This window comes from Lampris incognitus, chromosome 12, assembly GCF_029633865.1.
Source record: "Lampris incognitus isolate fLamInc1 chromosome 12, fLamInc1.hap2, whole genome shotgun sequence".
NCBI classification, from domain to species: Eukaryota; Metazoa; Chordata; class Actinopteri; order Lampriformes; family Lampridae; genus Lampris; species Lampris incognitus.
Genome location: NC_079222.1, coordinates 31426192 through 31453720, shown reverse-complemented (window position 1 = coordinate 31453720; position 27529 = coordinate 31426192). Strand labels below are relative to the sequence as shown.

General features: G+C 44.6%; 2 protein-coding genes across 2 annotated transcripts in view; both read right to left on the bottom strand.

Annotated features, from left to right (window-relative positions):
• cercam (cerebral endothelial cell adhesion molecule) overlaps positions 1–4230 on the bottom strand; it is a 31095-nt gene extending 26865 nt beyond the window's left edge. The window contains exon 1 of the mRNA XM_056290456.1: positions 4181–4230. Within this exon, the coding sequence (XP_056146431.1) occupies positions 4181–4230 (50 nt within the window). The remainder of the gene's footprint in view (positions 1–4180) is intronic.
• Positions 4231–6319: 2089 nt separating this feature from the next.
• Positions 6320–21544, bottom strand: urm1 (ubiquitin related modifier 1). The gene is made up of 5 exons (XM_056291066.1): positions 21491–21544; positions 15239–15309; positions 13344–13425; positions 7630–7678; positions 6320–7067 (listed from the first exon to the last, which is right to left on the bottom strand). The coding sequence occupies exons 1-5, from the start codon at positions 21523–21525 to the stop codon at positions 6999–7001; spliced, it is 306 nt and encodes a 101-aa protein (XP_056147041.1). The 5' UTR covers positions 21526–21544; the 3' UTR covers positions 6320–6998.
• Between the last annotated feature and the right edge of the window lie 5985 nt (positions 21545–27529).

Sequence of the window (27529 nt, the reverse complement as noted above, 5' to 3'; positions counted from 1 at the left end):
GTACCAAGCGAGGACCTTCCCTATACCACCTCGCCGCGCGCCGCGGCAGCAGCGTATTGTTCGGCCAGCCCAAGAAAAACCAGGGGGAGCGCGGGGCGCTGCAGCCAGTCTCTCTCCGGCGCGCCTCCGCAAGGAGCGTCTGTCAAGTCAGCGGCTGATGGAGGTGGGGTGGGGGGGAGGAGGAGGAGGAGGAGAGTCTGGTGCTATATTAGCCCTCCTCGCCGACCTGCTCCTCCGGCGCGATGCGAAAGACCGACGTCGCCGCTCTCCCTCGTCCGTTTTTACGCCGGGAGGTGGTGGTGGGTGATGGGGGGGGGGGGGGTGAGGGGGGCATTTAAACGGAGCATAGCCCGACAACGCACACGTCGTGGGGAACGGAGCCAAGGACGCACAGGAACTAACCGCTTTTTCTCTTTTTCTGCGATTTTATCAACTGTCGCCGCAAGAGGAGGAGGAGGAGGAGGAGGAGGAGGAGGAGGAGGGGGAGAAAGGATCCAGACCGACCCTCGCCTTAGTTTCCACAGGGAGAGGGAGAGGGAGAGAGAGGGACATTTTCTACCCGTGTCTATGGAAACCGGCGCACATCTCGGTGTCATTTGGGACGCCCGAACTAAACCAGTCTCCGCGTACCGATGGCATACAGGTGCAGATATTCCAGCTCGCACTCCGAAATGAAATCTACAAAACCTTTTTCTTTTTTTTTCTCCCTCTTCTCCCTCCTCCTCCTCCTCCTCCTCCTCCTCCTCCTCCTCCTCCCCCCCCCACCCCACCCCCCCGAGGCTGCCGGAGTGCCAAAGGAAGATGACATCCTACTAAGATGTAGCCCTAACGGCCATTCAGCCATCTTAGGCCTCGGCGTCAACTTGTGCGCCTTTCCTCACGCGCGGGGACGCGAGACGCTGGGAAGTAAAGCCCGCACGCGTTACGCAGCACGCCGGCCGGTGACGGGGGGGGGGGGCGACCAAACTAAACGTCTTGTGCAACGCTCGCTGCGTTCGAGTCCTGCAACGTCTGCGCAATGTGCCCTGAGAAACTACCAGGCCTGCTCAGCGGGAGAAGGGGGACTTTCTCAAAATGGGATATGCTCAGCCGGAGAGTGGCCTGGCGGGTCCGGCTCTGCAGAGACCACACGGGGAAGTGTTTCTCAGAGCATATAGGCTAGGCTATGTTTAGCGGTATAGCCTACGTGTGGTGGCTGTTATCCACGCAGTGGATCTGGCTTACAACAACAAAAAAAACCCCAAAATGTTTGCAGTTTAACTTTTGTCGTTGTTCGATGCTTGTGAACACACATGGGGGGGGGGGACGGTCACGTGACACGTGAGAAGGTCATACCTACCTATGCATTGTTGACCAACGACGGAATTAACGCCAAGCTAGTGCTGCAACTCCCGTTTACAGTCACTTAGTCCACTTCTCTCTTTTTTTGGTTTGGTTGTTTTCGTTGCGTTCAGACGACCACGTTTTATTCCCACGTCAGCGTGGCTAACGAGCTCCAGGTCAGGTGCGTGCAGAGGCCTGCGATAATTACATTTGCATCCATGAAATTCATCAAAATGCACGAAGATTTGTGTGTTTATTGTTTTTTGTTTTGTTTTGTTTTTTTTTTAAACGTCGGCCGACCCTTTTCAGTCTTTAGCGCCTGATTGTCCAAACGCAATTCTTGAGTAACGTAAAAGTCAAACCCCAAGAATTGTGCATGGACATCTGTTGCTGCAGACTCCACTTCATCACCCCGGGCAGAGGGAGGACACACACAGCGCGTAGGCCCCCCCACACAGGAAGCACACATAGGTAGGCCTCTCGTGCGCTCTCTTTTTTTATTTATTTCTATTTTTTTTTATTGTTTACAGTCCAGGCCAGCGACACCGTGCTACGTGGAGGGAAGAGCGCGGGCTCACCAATCTGCGCGCGGATAACACGACGCTAATTAACGCTTTCACCCTGCGTGCAGCGCAGTACGCCGAGGCCCGTGAGGTGGAGACGCGCTCGCGCGCTCTGCCTCGTGTAATTGTGTGTTGTTGTTGTTTGTTTGTTTTGTTTTTTTGGTGGCGCGTTTTTCGGTCTGGGCCTTTTACACTTTGTCGAAAAATCTAATCAGGTCTGTTGGTTTTAAATGGCAAATATCGACGCGAGGCATCGACGTCTTATCGACTGCGTTTTGGCAAATTGTAGAAAACGACCGGAGGAGTCCCTGCAGAGCGGGTCTGTGGGCCGGCCGGAAGGACGGAGGAGGCACCCGTCCGGCCAGCACGCGCCTCAGAGCAGCGCTGTGGGGATGGAGAGCTATATTGGCAGCTCGTCCTCTCAAACCAAAGGATAAATATATACACAAATATATATATATATATATATATATATATATATATATATATATATATATATTATTGGGGCATACGGAGTAGTTGGCTTGAGGTTATTGTAGTAAAGTTTCCTCATGCTTTACTGTTGAACCTGCTGCTGCGTATGGGCAGCATGACGCGTTGTTCTTCCTCTATGGATTCCGTATGGCCAAATTGTTGTTTAGAGAAGAGGGGCAAAAGAGGCACCTCAGGACACCGAGGAGGGCCTCTGGTGACGTTCCTGTCAAACCTCTGGGGTTTCACGTCACGTGGGCCAGTTCGAGGCCCGTCTGGGCGACCTCTTTTATTCCCCTTACATCGTTTTAAACGATGTAAAATAAAAAATAAAAATTTTAAAAAGTGAAAGAAAAAAACGTGGAAAAACTAAATATATTAACTGACTATAGCCTCGGATAAAGCGATTCCAACAATTTCTCAAATATTATTTTACATTAGAAAAATAAAAAACAAATCGTGTCAAACGTTCGCTCTCTAAAGCCTTCCCCCCTCGAATGATTTCATTATAAATATGGTTTCTTTTGACCAGTTGTATAGGAGTAGCTAAAAACTCTCTCTCTCCCTCTCTCTCTCCCAATCACACACACACACACACACACACACACACACACACACACACACACACACACACACACACACACACACACACACACACACACACGGCCTGTGTTTGCCTGTGTGTGTGTGTCAGTGTGTGTGTTTGTGATGAGCGCCACTGCAGAACACAGCGGTCCGCATATGACCTCAGCGATGGCGCATCAGCAGATATGCGCATGTGGCCGCTGTGCCCAGCAGATGGGTGTCAGTACCGACTGACAACCAAGTTTTCTCTTTCGCGACAACCCCGAGGCCACAAGCCAGGCTGCCCTATCGTATGATATGTGTATCATAACACGGGGGCACGTGATTCCGCGCCTGTAATAATAACAGCGAAAGACGTTGATTGGAGTTTGTTTAGCAAATATCTCACGCGCAGAAAGCACATGACTCACACCCGCGCTGTAAATACTGTGACAAATTGAAGTTAATTAATAGTAGCTGCCAGTCGGCCTGGATGGGAACCATAAATGAAACGGCAAAGCGCGAGCTAATCGACCCTAAATTGTAAATTTTTTTTTATTTTGGAAGATAATTTATCTGATTCTCCCTCAGACCTCCTGTAGAAACGACCTAAAAGCTGCTCAGCAGCAGACCGGTACTCCGACACGAGGGCAGGAATAAAGGAACGTTTCCATCAAGATATTCACTTAAAACCGAAATCCATGTTGCTTTGATTAGGGTCACGTGTAACGTAATTAATTACTGCAATTAAAACGTTGAAACAGCTACTGCAGTATATTCGGGTCTAGTTAGATGGGGGGGAGGAGGGGGGAGAATACCCTGTCAAGTGGGGGGAGTTGACATATTTTGACACCTTCACTTCTTAATACGTTTGCCGCCGTTCGAGCCAAAAAACGGTACACATCCGGTCTTCACGCGCCGAGCGTAACGCCGCCGAACGCGTCGCACGGAAGGCACGTGAGAGCGACACAATGTAGCAATGTGGCGAAAACGAATGGCACGTGAGAGTAACATGGATACAATGTAGCAATGTGACGACTGTATGTGTGTGTGTGTGTGTGTGTGTGTGTGTGTGTGTGTGTGTGTGTGTGTGTGTGTGTGTGTGTGTGTGTGTGAGGGGGGGGGGGTCGGTGTGGCAGCGCGGACTCGATGAAAATGAAAACGGAAACCTGAAGGGAAGCATCCGCTGTGCCTACGTAGAGACGCTTTTTATCGGAACTGATGCGACCGTGTGATCCAACAGTGAGCTTTGTACGCACCAAGGGCGCATGGTGGCGCGCAGGCCCATGAAGCCCACGTCGTGACCCATCTATCTCCAACCTATTTCAGCCTTCAGTCGAACCCCCTGCCCCCCACCCCCCGAGAGTTTAATTTGTTTATAACAGGATGCATCAAATCCAGCCCCAAATAATAACAGATCTACTTACATTCGCCAGTATATCCATGAATAAAAGCCATATAACGAGAGAGATAATCATGGAAAGTTTCCTGGTGTATTACTGCTTCATTACAGGCAAGGAGGGATTATGGACCTGAGCAACTCAAAACTTGAAAAAGGGGAAACTCAAAAAGCTTACATGTTAGAACAATACATAATAATGAATGGATTATACATATTTTATGGGTATGGATAACAAAACCCCGTGCTCTTGTCATCCCACAGACCAATTAAAGGACGGGGTTATTATACGCAGCTCCTGATAATTAATAAAGATCCCCTTTGCAGGTGGAGAACCTGAACTCCACCTGCAGATTAAGAGGACACACTGGCACACAAATTAACCTGTGTTCGTATGGCAATAAACCGTAGCAAAAACAAAAACAAAAAAGCTTTATGGAAGAACAAAAACATTAACCTATTTTTTAACAAAAATCACTCTCTTTGTTTGTTTAATTGATTGCGTTAAAATGTGCTTAATTCAAACAATGGCGTCAATGCTAGAAATGCGAGGGGGAAGAAAAACAAAAAATGGTACACTGTAAACTCTAACAAGTTAAGTTTACTTAAAAATAATTAGCAAACCAATTACCTTGGGTAAAGCAAGCAAATGAACTTAATTGTGTCACGTGAAATGACTTTATGCGAAATGATTTCACGTAAGTTGACACAATTAAGTTCATTTGCTTACTTCCCCCCCAGGTAATCGGTTTGCTAATTATTTTTAAGTAAACTTAACTTGTTAGAATTTACAGTGTATCGAAAAATCGCACCAATGTTTTTTTTCTGAAGGTTATTGAATAGTTTATTGCCCCCGCGAGCTCCTCTGAAAAGATCACACTCACGCTCATCTCGAGTCACGCGCGCCCGCGCACACGCGCGCGCGCTCACACACACACACACAGGGCGCCACTAGAGGTTGTCCCTCTCTCTCTCTTTCTTCCCCTCAGCCTCATTAGCATTTTCTTTCTACCGGCCATTATCTGCCGGTTTCCCGTTGCAAATCGGCCTCCGCAACCGAGAAAAGGCTTTAGGTCGCCGCGGGCGTTCAGGGGAGGGCAGCCCGGAGGCTAGACCGCGACCTCCCGCGGAGGTCCTGGAGGTCCCCCCTCGCCTTCTAGATTATGCCAACCGAGGGGCTAATATTCGGTAAAATACTCCCCGATGTCCACTCTAATCGCCCTAAAACTTCAATCCCGCAACCCGGCCGGGCTTACATCGATCAGATATAGCCCCAATTACCCGCCCGCGTTTTAACGTCTTAACTGGGCCTAATATGGACAAGCAGGAAATGACGTGCGCCGCAAACTGGACGCTGCGGTTAAACTGGGACCACGTAGGTCACTTCCGGTGCAGTCTCCTGTACACAAACCGTTGCAAATCAGCTCAACGTCTTTTTTAATCACTTGGAAAAATTACCCCTAAAATATTTCTATCTATCTATCTATCTATCTATCTATCTATCTATCTATCTATCTATCTATCTATCTATATTAGCTACAATAAGCTAAAAATTCAATTCAATTTAACATTAGGCCCACGTTAAATCAGAATTGTTTTTTTTAAATTTCCGATCCCAATTTTTCTGTTTCTTTGCAATGTAAGAAAACAAACAGTTGAAGAAATTTCGATCCAGCTAAAATGATGCACCAAAATGTCCCATAGTGTTAGAATATGTTTGGATAATGTTCAGCATTAAGTGTTTTTTCTTCTTCTTCTTAAACTTCCCGTATCTTCTCCCGTTGACATGAGATAAACTGCAGGACCAAACAGGAAACACTGACTGTTGTTATGGTTCTAATAAAATGATTTACTATATATATATATATATATATATATATATAAGTATACATATATATAAGTATACATATACATATATATATGTATACATATATATATATATATGTTTTGTGCTTCAAAGAATGTTCTTCAAAAACAGTATGAAAGTTTCAATGCATTTTTAAAAATCAAAGTTTATTTGTTTTGTGACAAATGTTAGAATACTGTGGTTGTACAATGCATATATGCGCTGGGCATTAAAATTATTAAAAAAAATGTTTTTTAAAGTCCTCTGCAAATTCTTCACTGAAGCTGTTGAATTAGTCAAGGAATCAATGTCACTTTTAACATCTACACACACACACACACACACACACACACACACACACACACACACACACACCAATCAAGGGGGTGTGCCTGTCTGGTGCAGCTGGCCTTGGAGCGCCTCCATATTGTGTGAGGGTTAGGGAGTATAGGAAGGCTGTGGACAAGAGGCCGAGACTTTCGTAACAGTCCATATATAAGGTGTCCTTCATATCTTCTGCGGACCTCTCAGGTCCTCATCGTGTTGTCACCGGGCTGAAGAACACACAGAGGAACGAACCAAGCTGATCAGCAGACCCAACTCGTCCACCGGAGACACGTCTCAGGTCAGCCGCTGCTGTCCTCTGCTCCTACACCGCAGGATGCAGAGGACCGACTCGGTGTGACGCGTACGAGTCGTCGCAAGAACACAATGTCGAATAAAGCCGCTTTCATTTTCCTTTTTTATTTTTGTGATTGAAACCGGGCAGGACGGGGGAGAGGATGACGCTGTCTCTCGGTCCTTGGGCTGATCGGTGCTCCTCCGTGTCCCGCTAGCCTCCGTGGAGAGTGGAAATGAACACCACGTTGTCTTGGTCCTGTAGGTGATAGTCCAACTCTCCCTGAAAAAAATAAAATAAAATAAAATCTGTGCTTTTCAGACTGAAGCGTTGAAATCGTTTTGCATGAAAACATGTGTCTGTATCAGACGCAGAAGAAGAAGAAACGTGTTTACATTTCTTCTTCTTCTGCATATACAGTCGGCGGTGGCTGCATTAGAATTTTATTAAACATCAACTTAAACGTCTGAAAGAGAAAACTGTTCAAAATGAGTAATGTGATGTATTCACACCATCACATCATGCACATTCATCACAAATGTACATACTCTTCCTCTTCCTCATTTACACATGTACACAAACAATCACACATGTACACAAACAATCACACAGTGGTGGGGACCTATGCAGGCTTAAGACCAATCCGCTTTGGTGGGATTAAACCTGTGTTCCCTTGTAATGCCACCGATGATTGTAAGTCCTTAAATAAGCTAATCCACACACACTAACCGCACAGAACAACACACTGCATGATTTTGTGTGTGTGTTTCGTGACGTTACATGAGCCCAGAAACCAAACTCTCTCTGCAAACTCTGATCATGGACAACGGCCTCTGGTCCTCACCATGAGCTCCCAGTCCGCATCGTTGATGAGCACCAGTATCCCCGGTTTCCTGTGAGAACACACACACACACACACACACACACACACACACACACACACACACAGCATCCATATACGTTACCCGGGGTAATACATTATGTGTGCGACACACTCTTCTGTATACACAAGAGCACAGGCACACGGGTTAATTTCCTCATGTGCTTGTACACACGCACACACACACGCCACAAAAAAAACACACACACATCACATGCACACACACACGCCACATGCACACACACACACACTACATGCACACAGACAGGCCACAAAAAAACACACACATATAAACACATACCACATGCACACCCCCACCCCCACACACACCCACACACACACACACATAAACACACGTCACATGTACACACACACACACACACACACACACACACACACACACACACACGAGTGCCCTTACTCACAACCACACAAACGATCCTGCATTTTGTGTGCATTGAAAAGTTGAAATAACACCAAAAATGTACGGGTTGTAATAATAATAATAATAATAATACTACTAAACTAATCTATTGTTAGACAGATTTAACACATAGATGAACATGACTGAAATTAAGGAAACTTCACAAAGTGACTACAATATGTGTGTCTACAGGAAAATGTAGTTTGACAAATTAAAAAAAATATATATATATTTTAACGCAAGAGTAAATCATATTGCTTACCCAGAGGTCAGGTAGGGGGTTGCGTATGAAGGGATGTGTGTAAGTGTAGGTGTGTGTGTGTAGCAGGCGTTACACTCCATGTTAACCACAGCGCTTGCTATCCACTACAAAAGCGACGGCGAGGTACAACGTTAACATTTGGTTTCATATAATTATGAACAACGACACTTTGGGACCACAAATTTTGTCACGCGTCCCGTTTACACATCCCTACATCTGCAAAACGACAGCGTCGCCCATCTCCATCCCGCCACATGTTGTGTACGTAACACCGGAGGACTGAAGGTTACAGCCATCTTCTTCGATTAGAAATGAGAATGGATGGTGCAAAAAAAAAAAAAGAAAAGAAAGAAAGAAAGAAGAAGAAGTGAAGATAACGGGAGACAGCCCGATCCTCAATTGTAAATAAATAAGACGGTCCACAAAAGCAACCAACAAAAATCAATACCCTGATGGAAGAAGCGACGGTGAGACTGGAGGGGAGTCACGTGCACGGCGTTTTGAGCCCATCTGCACGTCTCGGCTGGACACAGGTACCGGCGGGGCACACGGGGGCTGCGAGTAAATACGGGGGTGCAGAATTCAGCGCCGCTCCGGTGTCGTGTGTCTCATCGCGTCGAGAGAGACGCGGCACCGTCGATGATGTGCGATGACATCAACATTACGGGGCAAACGAGGGGCAGACTGGCGAGGGGAGAACAAAGGAGGGGGAGAAGAAACGGTCAATAAAACCTAAAATGTACTGCCCGTGGCTATCCTCACAATAAATGTAATGGGGGAGGAGGGGAGGGGAGGGGATGTGAGGGGCCGATTCTGACACACACATCCCAAATGTACAGCGTTTATAGGCAGCGCAGCCTTTCCTCCATTTATTAGCTAGGTGGTGCTATAAATAGCCTCCTATAAAGGCCGCTGGAAAGCCATCCAGTCTTGTGCTGCTCCCGGACGTGGATGTGCTACGCAACTACACACACACACACGCGCACACACACACACACACACACGTGTATAAATGCAAAATAAGAGTCACATGCAGGGTCCCTGCAGTGAACGCCGGGCCCCATGACAACAAATGACGGTGGGCCCCCGCCTCCTTTCACCGTGTGCCGCCACTGCACCGACTTGAACTCACGCACAACGCCGTGCTACGCGGCCCTGTTTAAAAGGCCCGCCATCTGTGACTCCAGTAAGTAGTGCTCTGATAATCTGTCACCTCACTTCGCCAGAACCCGCGATGGACCGATGACAAAACATCCCTCTGAACCGTTTCAACTAATCCCCCCCCCCATCCTGCTCGCTCTTTCCTGGGGACAGATCGAGGTCGGTGATAAGGGAACAAAGGACAACGTAAAAACAGGAAAAATAAAAGTTTCCCAGTAGCGCGGTTGAAATAAAACCGGGCTATTTGTATGGATGTTTCCCGTTTGCAGGCTCATACGCTTCACCTATACGACGTGTTGCACAGCAGTAGCAAGCTATGGAGTGATGTCACTTCCTGTGTACTGCATTAGTCAGTGTTTCATGCAAACTCAGTGAAAACAAAGAGAGCTTCGGTGTCACCTTTTCTGGACTCTCGGAACCCGAATCAGGAACACTTTATCTGTCATTTCATTTCATTCACTGTCCAAGAGAGCGAACGCCAGCATGACTGGCGGTCTGCCGGTCTGCACGGGCTAGCAGTTAGCTTAGCCTGCCCCGCTTCCGCGTCCCGTCAGACCGCCCTCGGGGTTTCCTCTACGGGTGCAGCTCCGGTCAGGGCTGTGGTCCTCGGGCCCACAGGATGCGGCAGACCAGGCTCGGTGTTATCGGAACTGCCGGTCTGCATGGGCTAGCAGTTAGCTTAGCTTCCCATGTAAAGACTTTGTAAAGACCTTAACAGGTGCTCCGGAGGATGGGGACAGCTCAAGCCACAGAAGGTTGGACAGAATGTTCTGCATACATACACACACAGTTGTTTTTCCTGTTTCTTTTTCTTTAGGGGTCCACGATGTCCCGCAGGAACCCTGTTGTTGCTGTAACGGCATGACTTGGGGGGGGGTCACACATGATGCTAGACATCATCTACACATAATGCTAACTCTGTCTCTGGTACGGCTGTCACCTGTACTGCTAATTTCCCCCCCTTTATCTCTGCTGTGGGGATGGAAGGGAGGGAGGGAGGGAGGGAGGGGGGAGCTGCATATGCTTGATTGTCTATCTCATGTTTAAAAAAAATTGCAAAACCCAATAAACAGATTTAAAAAAAAAAAGGGAAAGAGAGCTTGGATGGACTGTGTGCTGCTGCTGGGAATACAGACAGCATGATGTGTGACCTGTGCCAGCCCACCTCCATTACATAACAACCGTGTTTGGGACAGCCCTCCCTGTTGAGTCTGTCCCTCTTTGTCTTCCTTCATCGAATCGGACTCTGGTTTCATTGCTTTTGAATGCAGCATCGCTCGCAAATTATGCTTGGCCTGTCTGTTGCAGCGTTGCTCCCTACAGGGCTGCAGGGACAGATGTCAGGTGTTATAATAATATAATATAATATAATATATAATCTCACTTGGAAAGACGGCGGCGCGAACTCACGTTTGCGGCGGCCTCACCCAGTACCGACTGTGCAGTGTCTTTGTCCACGTCTACATCTAAGTTTGTGTCACCGTGTGAAGGTTTTTTTTTTTTTTTTTTAATTTGATGGCTGGGAGAGCTGGCGCTAAATCGGCTGAGACAGCTTGGTCTGCTGCATCTGGTGGGCCCAGGGACCACGGCCCTGCCTGGAGCTGCGCCCAGAAACACTGAGGCGGTCTGGCGGCGGTCTCACCTAGCGTCGACTGTGCCGTGTTTTTGTCTGCGTCTGCGTTTGTGTCACTGTGGGGAGTGCGGGGGAGGTGTGTCGAGGGTGTCTGGCTAGGAGAGCTGGAGGTGGATCGGCTGGGAGAGCTTGGTCTGCTGCGTCCGGTGGGCCCAAGGACCACGGCCCTGAAGAAGAAACACCGAGGGCGGTGTGACAGGACGTGGAAGCGGGGCAGGCTAAGCTAACTGCTAGCCCATGCAGACCGGCAGTTCCCAGTCACCCTGGCTGGCCTTCCTTCTCCGGACTGTGTTGTACTGAGAGGACTGTGTTGTTAACTGTTTGCGTTTTTCTGCTTTGTTCTCTCTGATTGTATGCTTTCGGTGGTGTCGTTTTGGGAAATGTTGCAAATGTGTTTTTGTATTTTGTGTTGCACTGCTGTGGCCTGGCGGAAATGAAATCTCCCTTCTTTTGTGTACGCAAGTACATGATTGAAATGACAATAAATTGGTCCTGAATCCTGATTCCTGCACAACTGCAGACCCTATCTATTGTTCAAGTATTTGCTTCAACATTTTAGTCAAAAAATAAATAAGGTTGGTTTTACTCAGCAGATATAACTTGAGAGAAAAGACCTATGAGGGGTGGATATATAATAGCTGAGGAGTCTGTACATTCAGTTTGAAGTTCATGGATGTGGTATTTTAGACTTCCACATCTGTTTTTGTCTCCACCTCCTGCCCTGTGGTGTATGTGTGGTGATGTCTACAGGCTCTCAGGTTTAACGGGGAAAGACAGAAAGATTACTGCATGCATGGAGATAGCATGAAATGCTGAAGCCAAATAATAAACAACAAATATAAAATCAAAATGCCTTTAAAAATAACATCGAATTTTAGTACTCTTATTTTCCAATTCACATGCATTTTGCATTTATAGTTTTTTCCCCCACTGCATTTCATGTCCTACATTCTGACAACAATAACAGATTTTGTTACTGAGACTCTGTTAGTGATCTCATTTGAAAAAAAAAATACGTTGGTAGCCAAAATGATAAGTTAAAAAAAGGAGAAAATGGTAATAAGTGAAAAAAAAAATGTTTCCATCGAACATCCGTTTTAATATAGTCCTTACCTATGATAAAATGACTTCACAATTTGTTAACCAACTGCTAAATGAAGATGCATTATAATATATATTTCTTTATATCCAATATAATTTTCATTCAATTCATTTTTATCATTTAATGTTGTCAAGTCAAGTGGAACTGACAAAAATAAATGATAAAAATTATTCAGGGCCCTTGGAACCATCCAACCCCCCCCCCCCCCCCCATGGCCCTGCAACACTCTCTCTCTCTCTCTCTCTCTCTCTCTCTCTCTCTCTCTCTCTCTCTCTCTCTCTCTCTCGCTCTCTCTCTCTCTCTCTCTCTCTCTCTCCTCTCTCTCTCTCTCTCTCTCTCTCTCTCTCTCTCTCTCTCTCTCCCCTTCGCTCTCCCCCTCACTCTCTCTCTCTTTCTCTCTACACAAACAGACACCCATACATAAAACACACACTTATCTCAATTAAAACTACAACTGAGGCACAGGGTGTTGAGTTTTTAGAGTTTGGTACTGCAAGTTCGACATTCACATTTCCAATGTGACTGGAAAGATGGTAGTGAGACCAGCTATGTTGTATGGCGTGGAGACAGTGGCAGTGATGAAAAGACAGGCGGTGGAGCTGGAGGTGGCAGAGTTGAAGATGCTAAGATTTTCACTGGGAGTGATGAAGAAGGACAGGATTAGGAACGAGTATATTAGAGGGACAGCTCAGGTTGGACGGTTTGGAGACAAAGCAAGAGAGGCACATTGAGATGGTTTGGACATGTGTGGAGGAGAGATGCTGGGTATATTGGGAGAAGGATGCTGAATATGAAGCTGCCAGGGAAGAGGAGAAGAAGAAGGCCAAAGAGGAGGTGTATGGATGTGGTGGGGGAGGACATGCAGGTGGTTGGTGTGACAGAGGAAGATGCAGAGGACAGGAAGAGATGGAAACGGATGATCCGTTGTGGGGACCCCTAACGGGAGCATCCGAAACATCAAGAAGATGAATGTTGCTGGAAAATTAGTATCACATTCATTTTCATCATTTCTCAACAGTCAGCGCAACCAACAACTTGTACTCCAACATGTTTGCACACAATAATCTAGAGGTCGTAGTTCATAAACGTGACTTACACAGTATCTCCCTTGATAAAAAGCTCAGCTCGCTCCTTCAGCAGGTTCCGCCGAATCCACACCAGCAGCTGCTTCATGTCCCCTAGCAGACACACACACACACACGTAGACATCAGGGATTAAAGGTTAGGGGTTAGGGGTCAAGGTGCGTGGGTCCAGCCCCCTGGTCGATATGACGCGACAGAGGCACAAGGCGGGACAGGGTGTGTGAGTGAGTGAGTGTGTGTGTGTGTGTGTGTGTGTGTGTGATGTGCACTGGGGGAAGGGCTGATTTATGTCTAATAGTATTGAGCGGCCATATTGTTCACCTTGGTTGGGGGAATATATATATAGGTCTTGAAAAACAAGACCTGGTCCACCAAAGCACACTCACACACAAACAAATCTCACAATTTAAAGTCCTTTCTAGGTACATTTTGACTTTTTGTGCAAAACACTGACCTATCAAAACGTTTCCCAAGACAGAAAAAATATAGAAAAATTATATAAAGCAAATACCCAAATCAAACCATATCATTTCTAGTTGCAGTCCACTGAGAGTTTGCAGAAATAGTCTATATTCATCGATACTGCTCTCCAATGTGACAGCTGTGGCAAAGTAGATCTAGTATGTTTAATAAAATCAAAGCACTTTTCAAATACAGATTCTAAGTGCAAAACACCACACGAACGCTTTTTGCCCGAGCTTGAATATCAATGATGTTTGAATTTTCCGAGTCTGACCCCTTGAATAATCAGTCTGACCTTTCCTCAACAATAGCTGGAGCCTCTGTCACACTGACCGACCGTTGTAACGGCTCCCACACAGAGGGGTATTAAGATAAATCCCCGCTAAACATTTAACTATGAATAAATAATAGTTATGCATATCCAAAGAGTTAAATATTCGATACAGTGTGAATTCTTGCGCGCGTGTGTGTGTGTGTGTGTGTGTGTGTGACATGGCATGTGTTTAAATGGTTGAACTGTGTTTTCTTGTGAAAACCACGAGGATGAGCATTGTGGAATAACTTCACAAATGCTAGCATACCTATATGCTTTCTGTAGAAGATGTGTATATTCTATATGTAGAAGACATAATATTCTATATGTAGAAGACATAATATTCTACATGTAGAAGATGTGTATATTCTATATGTAGAAGACAATATTATATATGTAGAAGACATAATATTCTATATGTAGAAGACATAATGTTCTATATGTAGAAGACATGTATATTCTATATGTAGAAGACAATATTATATATGTAGAAGACATGTACGAGAGCAAATAAAATTACTACTGAGATACTACTGAGATGTGTGTGTGTGTGTGTGTGTGTGTGTGTGTGTGTGTGTGTGTGTGTGTGTGTGTGTGTGCGTAAAATAGCCCATCAACATTATCAGTGAGCAGCAGCATTTAAAAGTGAAAGGCCAGATGTTAGATGAAAGGAAAAAAAGGAGGCGAGAAAGAAAGGAGGAAAAGACAGGAGGGTGGAGAAAAACCAGAAGAGGAAGGTAATGGGGGAAATGGACTGTAGGGGTAAATAATCAGACTCATGTTTAATTTGCACATACACGGAATTGACTAAATAAAGAGAGAAGAATGTGGTATGTGTGTTTGCCTTTGTGTACAAGGAGACGTGGCAAAAGGGGAAAACAAAGAGGAGAGGAGGGTGGAAACAATGAAGGACGAAGGTGAATGTCAGGAACAACAGAGTAAAGAATACAAACAAAAAAGAAAAAATGAACAGAGAGAGACGCTGGAAAGAAAGATTTGGAGGGTGGTAAAAGACTAAGGTGCTAAAAAGCCATTCAAGACAGCATTAACTCATCTATTGCTACAGTAAGGACGCCGAGGAGGGGAACATATCTGTTTCCATGACACATCAGTAATTGACGGGTAATACTTACAGGGTTCTGATTGGCTTGGAAGAGTCACATGATGTTCCTTCAAACCATCAAATAGAAGCTCTGCGCCTCCTCTAGTCAAAGGAAAATAATCATATTGAGACAAAACAACTTGTTAGGACGGCGTGCAACCACAAAGACTTTGACGTCATCACTTTTTGGGTGCAGTCATTCAGGGAGATTAACAATCACTTACTGACACCAGCTGTTCTGCTAATTTGTGTTGTTTTGTTGTGTCCTAAAACACATTGGTGCTTAATTGTGGAAATCTTGGATACGGAACCACTGCTAGACTCAGCTGTACAACTCCACCTTGAAATAAGATACTTAAACATGTCCTCTTAAAAACCTCTTGTTCCTCAGTTTGACTATTTACGTGATCTCCCATTATCTATCACCTCTAAATTGTGCTGGCCGAGTAGTTCGTCCATAAGTTACTGCTGCCTATAGAAGGAACAGACTCACGAGACTCGTCAGTCAACCCAGGGGCACCAGGACGTAGCTCGGCAATCCCCCACTGACTTTTGTTAATGATAATGGACATTTCGAGAATGGTAATAACTTGTAACTTTCATTATCGTCTACGGTTCCTTCAAAATACACGGTTTAAATAATCAGGTTATATCAGATTTGTTGAAACATGTCAGATGACTGTATTCCATGGCCGCTTGTCCAAGATCTCCACAATGATGTCGCTGAGTATAATGATATAACTGCATGATAGCAGAAACTAAGAAAATAAGACCCCCCCAAAAAAAAAACTAAGAAGGAAAGAAAGAAAACTAACTGAAATAATGTAATTTTTACATAAAGCTCTCTCTCTCTCTCTCTCTCTCTCTCTCTCTCTCTCTCTCTCTCTCTCTCTCTCTCTCTCTCTCTCTCTCTCTATATATATATATTTAATGTTTTTATAAATACAAAATAGGTGCTTATATCTATGTCTGCAACTGCTGGCCAATTCATTCCTGTTATTCAGTGTGGACACTTCTGCTTTGCAAATGATAACATATTTTTCAGCTATACATAGATTGCACATTTTACTACTGGTTGAATATGCTTTGTTTTTTTGAGAGGATTTTCAAATAAATCATACCGATAAACAAATACCCCCCCCCATCCCCACTGGACCATAAGCAATCACATGTTTTTGATTGAATTTTTGAATGTCGCACCTCTCCCTTCCCCATTGGATGTTGTGCACGTGATGTGCATGACGAGGCAGTGAATGGTTTGTTCTTTCCCGTGTACCTTCATTGACAGCTGATGATTGCATATGGCATGAAACAGGAAAAAATAACTTTTAATATTGTTTTTCCTACATCTATGTTGATATTCCGCTCCTCATTTGTTGAGCACTTTTATCAACACCATTGTCAGTTTCCATTTTTTCATCTGGCAGGGGAAGAGGTTCTGTACTGAAAACATTCTGAAGCCTCAAAGTGCAAGGCCCTCTGCAGAAAAGGCAAAGAAATCCATCGGCAGCTTTTTCAAGACCAGTGTGGCGTCTCCTGCTTTGCCTGTGCAACTTGAAGATGTCGTAGAGGCTGAGTTGAATAGTTACCTGATGACCCATGCCATCGATGGAGAAGAAGGTCCCCCGGCCTGGCGGAAGATGCATAAGCTCAACTTTGCATGACTGAGCAAGTTAGCCCGCAAATTTCTTTGTGTACCAGCCACAAGTTCCCCCTCAGACTGTCTGTTCAGCACTGGAGGGAACATGGTAGCTTGTACTCATTCATCCTTAAGACCAGCACAAGTCGATACGCTGGTTTTCCTGTCAAAAAAATCCTGTGAGCTACTGAGAACCATACAGTAGGATGACATAGCGGCTGGCAGAGCCATACTCCTTGTGCACAAGGAGTATGGCACAAGGAGTGGCCTGCTGCCAACGAGGAGACAGTGGCTCCAGTTTGACAAGGGTGTGGACCTAGTCCTTGAAGCTGCAGCCAGGGAGGATGCTGATCAGAAGCCGTGGAAAATGTGTACAGTGATCATCAGCAATGCCACTGAAAGGTTTGGCACAAAGGAGCAGCAAGAGACCACAAGTGCAGGGGGGCCGAACCGACGGGAGGTGAAGATCAGCTAGCTACAGCAGGAGCCCAGAAAACTAGGACGACAGTACAAGCGGGCAAGGGAGGAGGACAATGTCGGTCTAGCAGAGCTCAGCAACATCGTGAGGAAAAAAGGTCACTACCCTCCATCAAGCTGAGTGGCATAAGAGGAGGGACGGAGAGAGGGCCAGGAGGTGCACAGCCTCTTTGGCAGAAGTGAAGTGGCCAACAAGCAGGAAAGGGAGGACAACAGCTTAATAACACGGTAACCGTGAGTCGGCGAAAGCTTAGTGACCAGTTTTAGTTTTGTTTTTTGTTTTTTTCATCTTGACTAAAACTCTGGGGGTTTGAGGATTTTTGCTTCCGAGTTAACTGAACTGACCTGCGGTTGGGAATACTTCCTTATTTTTAGTTTTGTTTGTGGGTAACCGGGAAATCCCAAAGTGGAGTATTTTTGTTGGGTGAACTGAACTGAACTGATCGTGATAACCGGGAAACCCCGAAGTGGAGTATATTTACTTTATAAAAGAACTGAATTATATGGAACTTTTTTGTTTCCCTTTTGCTCTAATACAACCTTTGAAAATTGACTGATGGTGTGGTTGAGTTTATTGAAGTTGAGTGTTTTATTTCCCTACCTTGAGATTAATAATAAATCCATTTGTGTCGTAAAAAAATAACCAGAGGTCATATGTATTTTGAATGCATGTATCCTTTGTGGGGTTTGGCATTGACTAAGACTGGTTTAAGCTTGGTCAAACGCTACATTAGCTAGCTAGCTACTGCCACAGTGTGGCTACGACTGCCATGCAGAATCCATCCATCCATCCATTATCCAAACCGCTTATCCTGCTCTCAGGGTTGCGGGGATGCTGGAGCCTATCCCAGTAGTCATTGGGCGGCAGGCGGGGGGAGACACCCTGGACAGGCCTCCAGGCCATCACAGGGCCGACAAACACACACACACACACACACACACACACACACACACACACACACACACACACACACACACACACACACACACACCTAGGGACAATTTAGTACGGCCGAGTCACCTGACCTACATGTCTTTGGACTGTGGGAGGAAACCAGAGCACCCGGAGGAAACCCACACAGACACGGGGAGAACATGCAAACTCCACACAGAATATGACCCAGGATGACCCCCAAGGTTGGACTACCCCGGGGCTCGAACCCAGGGCCTTCTTGCTGTGAGGTGAAAACCGAATACCTACCCTACGAACGAATATCCGCATAGCTGAATATTTGAGTCCAGCCCTACTCTCCACCTCCCTACACTTGTATTTTGAGTGTAATTAATTTGCCAAAAAAAAAAGAAAGAAAGAGATGAAACGCACAATAAGTAAAGTTAACGATGAATTTGACTGATAGCATTATATTTTTTTCAAATGTTCAATAGATATCATGATTATATCGTTATCGTGAATTCTTTTGGCCATGACAATCTGCTAGTGAAAGTCTAATATTGTGACAGCCCTAAATGGGAATCTCAAAGATTTCCACTGTCCATGACATTACTATGTGTCTCTGATGCTTCTCTCTGGTTGATGTTGGAGATTACTTGTTCAGTGTTTTATGCTTTACAGTATCAGTTATGGAAAAGGGACAAAGGGAGAGAGAAGAGTGGCAATAGCATAACATGTATGTAAACTTATACAATTTCTCTCAATTTATACACCCAGTAATACCAGCCTATGTATGTACCGTCAACGCCGCCATCACAAAAACTGTAGTCTCTACAAGGCCATGGAGACGGACAATGGTGAAGATGTTTGGATACATCTGACTACGGCCTTCATTCTTCTCCCTGTGACTAGCCTCTAGCACTCAACTTCATCTGTCTCAAACTTGACTGCAATGGAAAACCACAATGTTAAACACTATCCATGTTCATTAATTTTCTGTGCACTGATTTTGTTTTCATGCAAAATCTAACAATAATTATTAGGAAGAGCTGGAAGAGCTAGCTTCCTAGTACTGCCACTTAGAGGGGACTTCTTGTACTTAAAACAACAGTAGAAACTGAGAAGAAACTTCTCAGAGTTAAGGTAAGGAGGTATTAAGGTAAGGAGATTCTTAACAAAATGTAGATCTAGGGATAAGTGATGATTGCATTGTTTGTGGGTAAAATATGTCAACTGTTTAGTTTCTTCTTTTTTCTTTTAATGCCAACAGGTTCTGGATTTTTTATGTTTTGAAGCTGCTGAATGCTGTGTGAGATATAGGTTGGGGGCTGTGTGTACTCTGTTTATATAAAGGCAATGTGGATACACCATTAAATTATATGTTTTGTTTAGCTGGCCATTTGGCCACCCTGCAGGAACTATACATGAGGGATTTGGGCCTAGAGACCCTGCAGCAATGCAAATAGGATTCCATATACCTTAAGAAAGACTGCACTTTCTTTCAGAAACGCCGTTGCCGCATGTCTTTATGCACGCTCAATTTCTTTACCTGGATTATTATCCAGGTAAAGAAATCACAGAAAGTTGAATCAGTTCATCTGGACACGAAACGTTTCATCACTCATCTAAGTGACCTCTTCAGTCTAAACTGACTGCAGGTACCCCCACCCTTATAAACAATACAGTGGCATAACGCCCAAAACCAATGATCAGTTTCATATGCAAAGTGCTGTGACCATTAACTGGAGTTGGGGATGTGGCGAGTCTACATATAGACGGGAGGTTGATCAGCTGGCCCTCTGGCACGGCCATAACAACCTGGAGCTGAACACGCTCAAAACAGTGGAGATGACAGTGGACTTCAGGAGGAGTCCCCCAACACTGCCCCCCCTCACCACACCATACTCAACAGCACTGTGTCTACAGTGAAAACCTACAGATTTCTGGGTTCCACAATCTCCCAGGATCTAAGGTGGGCATCCAGCATAACACAATCATCAAAAAGGCCCAGCAGAGGATGTACTCTCCCCGCCTGCTCAAGAAATTCAACCTGCCTCAGGAACTGCTAGTTCAGTTCTACACTGCAATAATCCTGCCTGTCCTCTGCACATCCATCACTGTCTGGTTTGGTTCAGCCACCAAACAGGACAGGCACAGACCACAACAAACAGTTTGTTCTGCCAAACTGTCCTCGATTCAGGACTTACACACCTGCAGACTCAGGAAACGGGCAGGCAACATCACTGCAGACCCATCACACCCTGGTCACAACCTGTTCCAACTCCTCCCCTCTGGCAGGCGCTACAGAGCACTGTACCCAAAAACAACCAGATATAAAAACAGTTTCTTTCCACGGGCTGTCATTCAAATGAACACTTAACACTGTCAAATAAATTCAACCATGTTGTATATACAGTACTGTACATTGTACTGGTACGATCTGTCATGTCCATCTACCTCAGGCATGCATGTAAGTAACCTGCTAACATCTATTTCAGCATCTCTGACAGTCCGTCCTTGTGTATATATATATTTGAAGATAGTTGTGTTGATATATATCTGAAGATAGTTGTGTTGTAGTGTTGTTTTTCTATGTTAAGTACACTGAGAGAGACAGGAAACCGGAGTCAAATGCCATGTTTGTGCAAACCTACACGGCCAATAAACATGATTCTGAGTTACAATACCTCAGTGACCTATAGCATCTCTAAGTTTCATATTGGCACTTTGCATATAAAACCCATCGTTGTTTTCTGTCGTCATGCCACTGTATTGTTTATAAGGGTGCGGGTACCTGCTGTCAGCTGAGACTGAAGAGGTCACTCAGATGAGACGTTTCTCTCAACGTTGTCCAGATGAACTGATTCCGAATAACACGGACCAAATGAGCACAAGCTCACCGACATTAACGAGTTAATATATATTGTTAGACATCGTCGTTTTAAACCCACAGCAATCGAGTCTCTCTCTCTCTCTCTCTCTCTCTCTCTCTCTCTCTCTCTCTCTCACACACACACACACACACACTCACACTCACAAGCACAAGCAACAACCCTTGCTTTTAAAAGACTACACACATACATATGCATACATACATACATACATACACATACAGCGTTGAATCACGCTGTACGTGAACGTGAACGCGTGTAAAAAGAATAGGTCACCATGACAACCCACATTACCGGGAAGAATAAGGCGCGTCCGTAATAATCGTCACACGAATTAAACATACACAGCAAACTGACGCCACGGTTTCATTAAAGAGCGCTTACCCAAACTCGAGATGAAGCGCTAAGGGCGCTGCCATGCTGGTGTTAAAGGCAGGAAGTGACTCTCGCCACTGCCGGAAATGACGAGGTTAGCTGGGAGAATTTTTTTTTAACCCATGAACGTCCGAATAGAAACGGGTTCAAGGTGGAGGTGGGATTACAGCGAGGCTCGGCTCTGAGCCCTTTCCTGTTTGCAGTGGTGATGGACAGGTGGTAGTAGTAGTAGTAGTAGTAGTAGTATTAGTAGTAGAGGTAGTAGAGGTAGTAGTAGTAGTTGTAATTTCCGCATAAAAAAACAAGTAAAATCAGTTTAGAAAAACGCCACGAATCTTGTGTGAGCTAAATTGCAAACTGAGAGCAATCGCAAAATCCCTTAAAATTGAACTTTTGCTTTACTGTTAACTTTTTATTAATTGCATGGTTGTGATGACAGCTATTCTTACGACAAAGGCAAAAGAATATCAAAATGCTGTTTGTGTGCACGTAATGCGTTTTGTTTTTGTCTATACGTAAGTGCCCAGATGCATGACATGAACGTACATATGCGTCTGGGTATTCTGCCCCCTCTGTCCCCAATTACGTCCTCAGTCATACCGCTGACAGCCCCCGCCCCAAATATATGGGGCAGGGGATACGGGAGATATTGGTCAGGGGGTTTGAATTGCAAATCCGCTGCCTTCTGTCAGCGTCCAAGTCTTCGCGGGGCTCTCGCCATCTTTATTCATGTGTTAATGAGGAGTCAGTCTGGGGGCAGGGAGATGGATAGACCGGGGGCCTGCAGAGGTTAGGGAAAGTGTGACTGATGGGCTGGGGGGCTCGGGGAGAGTCCGAAAATGAAGGAATATATAGGCCGAGGGGGGCGAATCCTGTAATGGCGAAGACAGAAATGAAAGTGCGGGGGCATAGTAATGAAAAGAGGCTATTTGGAGCAGCATAAATAGGTTGAGCTTGTTTTAAGAGATAACCCGGGTTCAAGCCTCGTGCCATACTATCAGTCTCTGATAAAACTACTGCAGACGTGGCTGCATCCTCAAATCACAACCAGGGGGGCAAAAAACGACAGTTGTTAAAATAATCGCTTAGGACACCATCTGAAACGGTCCTGGGGTAAGCTAAAAGATACCCAGTAGTAGTCGGTGGGGTGGGGTGGGGTGGGCTCGGGTGGGGGGTGGTATGGTGGGGGGTCGGTGGTTATGCTATAAGGAGTTCCAATAGATTAAGATGTCCAAGAATGATCCCACCATCATCGCGTGTCGCCTCACATTTGCTAAGCTGGTTTGAGGTTCACTTGCAGCTGCGGTGCCCAGCATGCCATGATACTGTCTCCCACCGCCTTCCTCTATCTTGCTATGCTGCTATGTTGCTATGCTGCTATGTTGTTATGCTGCTATGTTGTTATGCTGCTATGTTGCTATGCTGCTATGTTGCTATGCTGCTATGTTGCTATGTTGCTATCCCGCTATGTTGCTATGCTGCTATGTTGTTATGCTGCTATGTTGCTATCCCGCTATGTTGCTATGCTGCTATGTTGTTATGCTGCTATGTTGCTATGTTGCTATGTTGCTATGCTGCTATGTTGCTATGCTGCTATGTTGCTATGCTGCTATGCACGGAGAAGGGACCCAATTCCACCAGTTTCCAAACATCCATTTCATATTGTCATACTTTTTTTTTTTTTTTTACTATTTTTTGGTTTGTAGAAATGTTCACTTTAAAACATTGTACTCCTGAGATGTTTTTTTTTCCTAATTTAAAAATTATGTGCATTTTTATTTTATTTTTCTTATCCTCGCTGGCCTCCTTGAGCACTTGATGCTGTGACAGTGAATCACAGATTGCAGTTGCAGCAGGCTGCAAATGACAAGTGATGGTTGACACGTCAACACATCTTGGTAAATATATGTGCCGAGCAGATTTTATGAGTCCAATATGTTTATGGACAGGAATGTGTTTTGCATCCAACCCTGCTAGCTGTGTGCCCTGTACAACATCAGTACTCAGATTTAACGCTCAAAACATGTATTAAAAACCTAATTAATAAGAGCACATGGCTGGTTTTTGATTACAAGTAGTAGCTTTTAGTTCGGCAAAAGTGAAAGGTGCTGATTTGTAAAATTTGAGCTTGCCATAAAAGTGTGTAAGACTTTTTTTTTAAATTTGCATACTATGACATATGACATTTCAGAGACATTTATTTAATATTTGTATAAGAAATTGAATACATATATTTTAGTTAAGTGTATCGCTTTTATCTCCATACTTTCAATTTTTTTTATTGTTTTTTTATGCACTTCTGTGGGCAATTTTTAGTCAAATCCAAGACAGGTTTTAATGTGTTTTTGCCCATCTCTGATGCAACAGCTCTCCAGAAGCGGGGACAGTGGTAATCCTCCCCAGTCTTCGCCTGATTTGACAAATCAGACAATTTAAACCAGATTACGTATTCAAAATGCATGGCTGGTTGGGTTTGGTGCGGCTGATATGTGAAGAATCTTTCCGCAGCCCTGCAGAATCATGGCCCTCGCCCAAGAAGATCAAGACACAATGGAGGCACGTCTGAATACGCCACTTTTGTTATCCCATAGATAGACATTAAAAAACAAAAAACTCCTCTGCGCTGCTGGGCATTGGCTACGAAGCAGCCAGGGTCACACATGATCAGATGACAATGACCATCACAATGGATTAGCTCTGAAAGGAGCGGGGAGGAGATTAGGGGGTGAATTGATGATAGTTTGCTGGCTGGCATGTTTGGAAGATTTTGGGCGAGTTTCAGTAAGGAGCATAAAGAGATGAAATTAACATGTAACGTGGTACCAAGCAGAGAGAATCCTCTTAGAGATTACACCCATAACATGTTACGCCTATGGAACTGTATGGGAAGGAGAGATGTAGAGCAGAGTGGCCAGTAATTATTCTATTCTATTCTATTCTATTCTATTCTGTTGTATTCTATTCTGTTGTATTCTGTTGTATTCTATTCTGTTGTATTTGGTTCTAATATATTCTGTTCTTTTCTTTTCTATTCTATTCTGTCCTGTTCTATTCTGTTCTGTTCTGTTGTATTGTATTCTGTTCTATTCTATTCTGTTGGGTTACATTCTGTTCTGTTCTGGTCTGTTCTGGTCTGTTCTATTCTATTCTGTTCTTTACTGTTCAATTCTGTTCAGTTCAGTTCTGTTCTGGTCTTTACTGTTCTATTCTGTTCTGTTCTGTTCTTTTCATTTCTATTCTATTCTATTATGTTCTGTTGTATCTGGTTCTAATATATTCTGTTCTGTTCTATTCTATTCTGTTGGGTTATATTCTGTTCTATTCTGGTCTGTTCTGGTCTGTTCTATTCTGTTCTTTACTGTTCAGTTATGTTCAGTTCTGTTCTGGTCTTTACTGTTCTGTTCTGTTCTGTTCTTTTCATTTCTATTCTATTCTATTCTATTATGTTCTGTTGTATCTGGTTCTAATATATTCTGTTCTGTTCTATTCTATTCTGTTGGGTTATATTCTGTTCTATTCTGGTCTGTTCTGTTCTTTTCTATTCTATTCTATTCTGTTCTTTACTGTTCAATTATGTTCAGTTCTGTTCTGGTCTTTACTGTTCTGTTCTGTTCTTTTCATTTCTGTTGTGTTGTGTTGTGTTCTGTTCGGTTCTATTCTATTTTATTCTGTTCCGCTCTGTTCTATTCTGTTCTGTTTTATTCTGTTCTGTTCTATTCTGTTCCTTTCTATTCTATTCTATCTATTCTGTTTTATCCTGTTCTCTTCTCTTCTAATCTAACCCGTTCTGTACTGTTCTCTTCTGTTCTGTTCTGTCAAAGCCTTTATAATAAATTGAGATTTCATTATTTTATTTCGTAACCATTCATGCGTTTCTTCTTTTTCTGTTGTTGCCGTAAATAGTACACTTCGAACAAAGGACACGATGATTGATCTTTTTACCCCTAAAATAATTCCAACTGAACCACCTGACCCTCTATGAGGCATGTCTAACAGGCACCAGGACATACCATTTGTCCCTGTAAGGAGAGGGGAGAAGGTGTAAGAGCAGTCTCAGGACCTTGCCTGTACCATTGTCTTCTGTTTCACGGACTAGTGAAGGGGGGCCAGCCGCTCGTGCCACGTCTGTGTAGTGGAACATGCACAAATATACACGTCTCGTGTATTTGTCCTCTTCCCGCAGAGCCATCAGTGCGGTTTGTTTGTGCAGAATAATAATAAAAAATAAATCTATATGTATGACTCTTTACACTACATGCACGTTCAGGGCTTTGCCTAAAGGAAAGTGGCGGTAAGTTAGAAAAGCACCTTCACGAGACTTGATTTATAATGTACATGCGAACACAGAGGCGCGCGGCAGCTAGAACATTCTTCAGCTAAGACTCGGAGCCTCCAGGTAGGTGCAGAGGAATCCTGCATACTCAGGGATTTCTTTGATAGCCCCCGACTACAGAAAGAGAAGATGATGACAGGAGGCTCATAACAATGTTTGGATAAATGACTGAGGCGTTTAGGGTCGAATTGTCTTAATGGTGAAATACCGCCCCCTACTGGCAGACAACGTACATAGCACAGGAGCGTGTAAATTCGGGAATAAGCCATTGCATTTTGTTATTATATACGTTGTTGTGTTATTATGCACATGTCTTGGCTGTGTGCGCGCGCATGGGGACACACACACACACACACACACACACACACACACACACACACACACACACATTCAGACCAAACCATGCAAACATTAGATGTGGACCGGAGGAGACAAATTCGGAATTAAACCAGAGTTCAATAAAGTCTGTTTGTGTTTGTAGTTAACTACAGTTCTACTACTACTGCTACTGCTGCTACTACTACTACTACTACTGCTACTACTACTACTACTACTACTACTACTACTACTACTACTACCACTTCTATTACCGCTACTACTACTACCACTTCTATTACTGCTACTGCTACTACTACTGCTACTGCTACTACTACTACTACTACCACTACTATTACTGCTACTACTACTGCTACTACTACTACCACTACTATTACTGCTACTACTACTACTACTACTACTACTGCTACTACTACTGCTACTACTACTACTGCTACTACTGCCACTACTACTGCTACTACTGCCACTACTACTGCTACTACTACTACTACTACTGCTACTACTGCTACTACTACTACTACTGCTACTACTGCTACTACTACTACTACTACTGCTGCTACTACTGCTACTATGACTTTCGGCTGCTCCCGTTAGGGGTCGCCACAGCGGATCATCCGTTTCCATCTCTTCCTGTCCTCTGCATCTTCCTCTGTCACACCAGCCACCTGCATGTCCTCCCTCACCACATCCATAAACCTCCTCTTTGGCCTTCCTCTTCTCCTCTTCCCTGGCAGCTCCATATTCAGCATCCTTCTCCCAATATACCCAGCATCTCTCCTCCACACATGTCCAAGCCATCTCAATCTGTCCTCTCTTGCTTTGTCTCCAAACCGTCCAACCTGAGCTGTCCCTCTGATATAATCGTTCCTAATCCTGTCCTTCTTCATCACTCCCAATAAAAATCTTATCATCTTCATCTCTGCCACCTCCAGCTCCTCCTCCTGTCTTTTCACCAGTGCCACTGTCTCCACACCATATAACATAGCTGGTCTCACAACCATCTTGTAAACCTTCCCTTTAACTCTTGCTGATACCCTTCTGTCGCAAATCACTCCTGACACTCTCCTCCACCTACTCCACCCTGCCTGCACTCTCTTCTTCACCTCTCTGCTGCACTCCCCGTTACTTTGGACAGCTGACCGAGCTGGGGAGGATGTGCAGCAGGTTAGTGCGATGAAGGATAGAGATGAAATGTGCTGACAAGCGAGGAGAAGGGGGGAAGGAGTACTTTGAGGGGCTGATGAATAAAGACATTTAGAGCGAGAGAAGGTTGGATGATGTGGGAATAATAAATCAGGAAGTGTGGTGGATTAGCAAGGAGGAAGTGAGGGCAGCTATGAAGAGGATGAAGAGTGGAAAGGCGGTTGGTACAGATGACA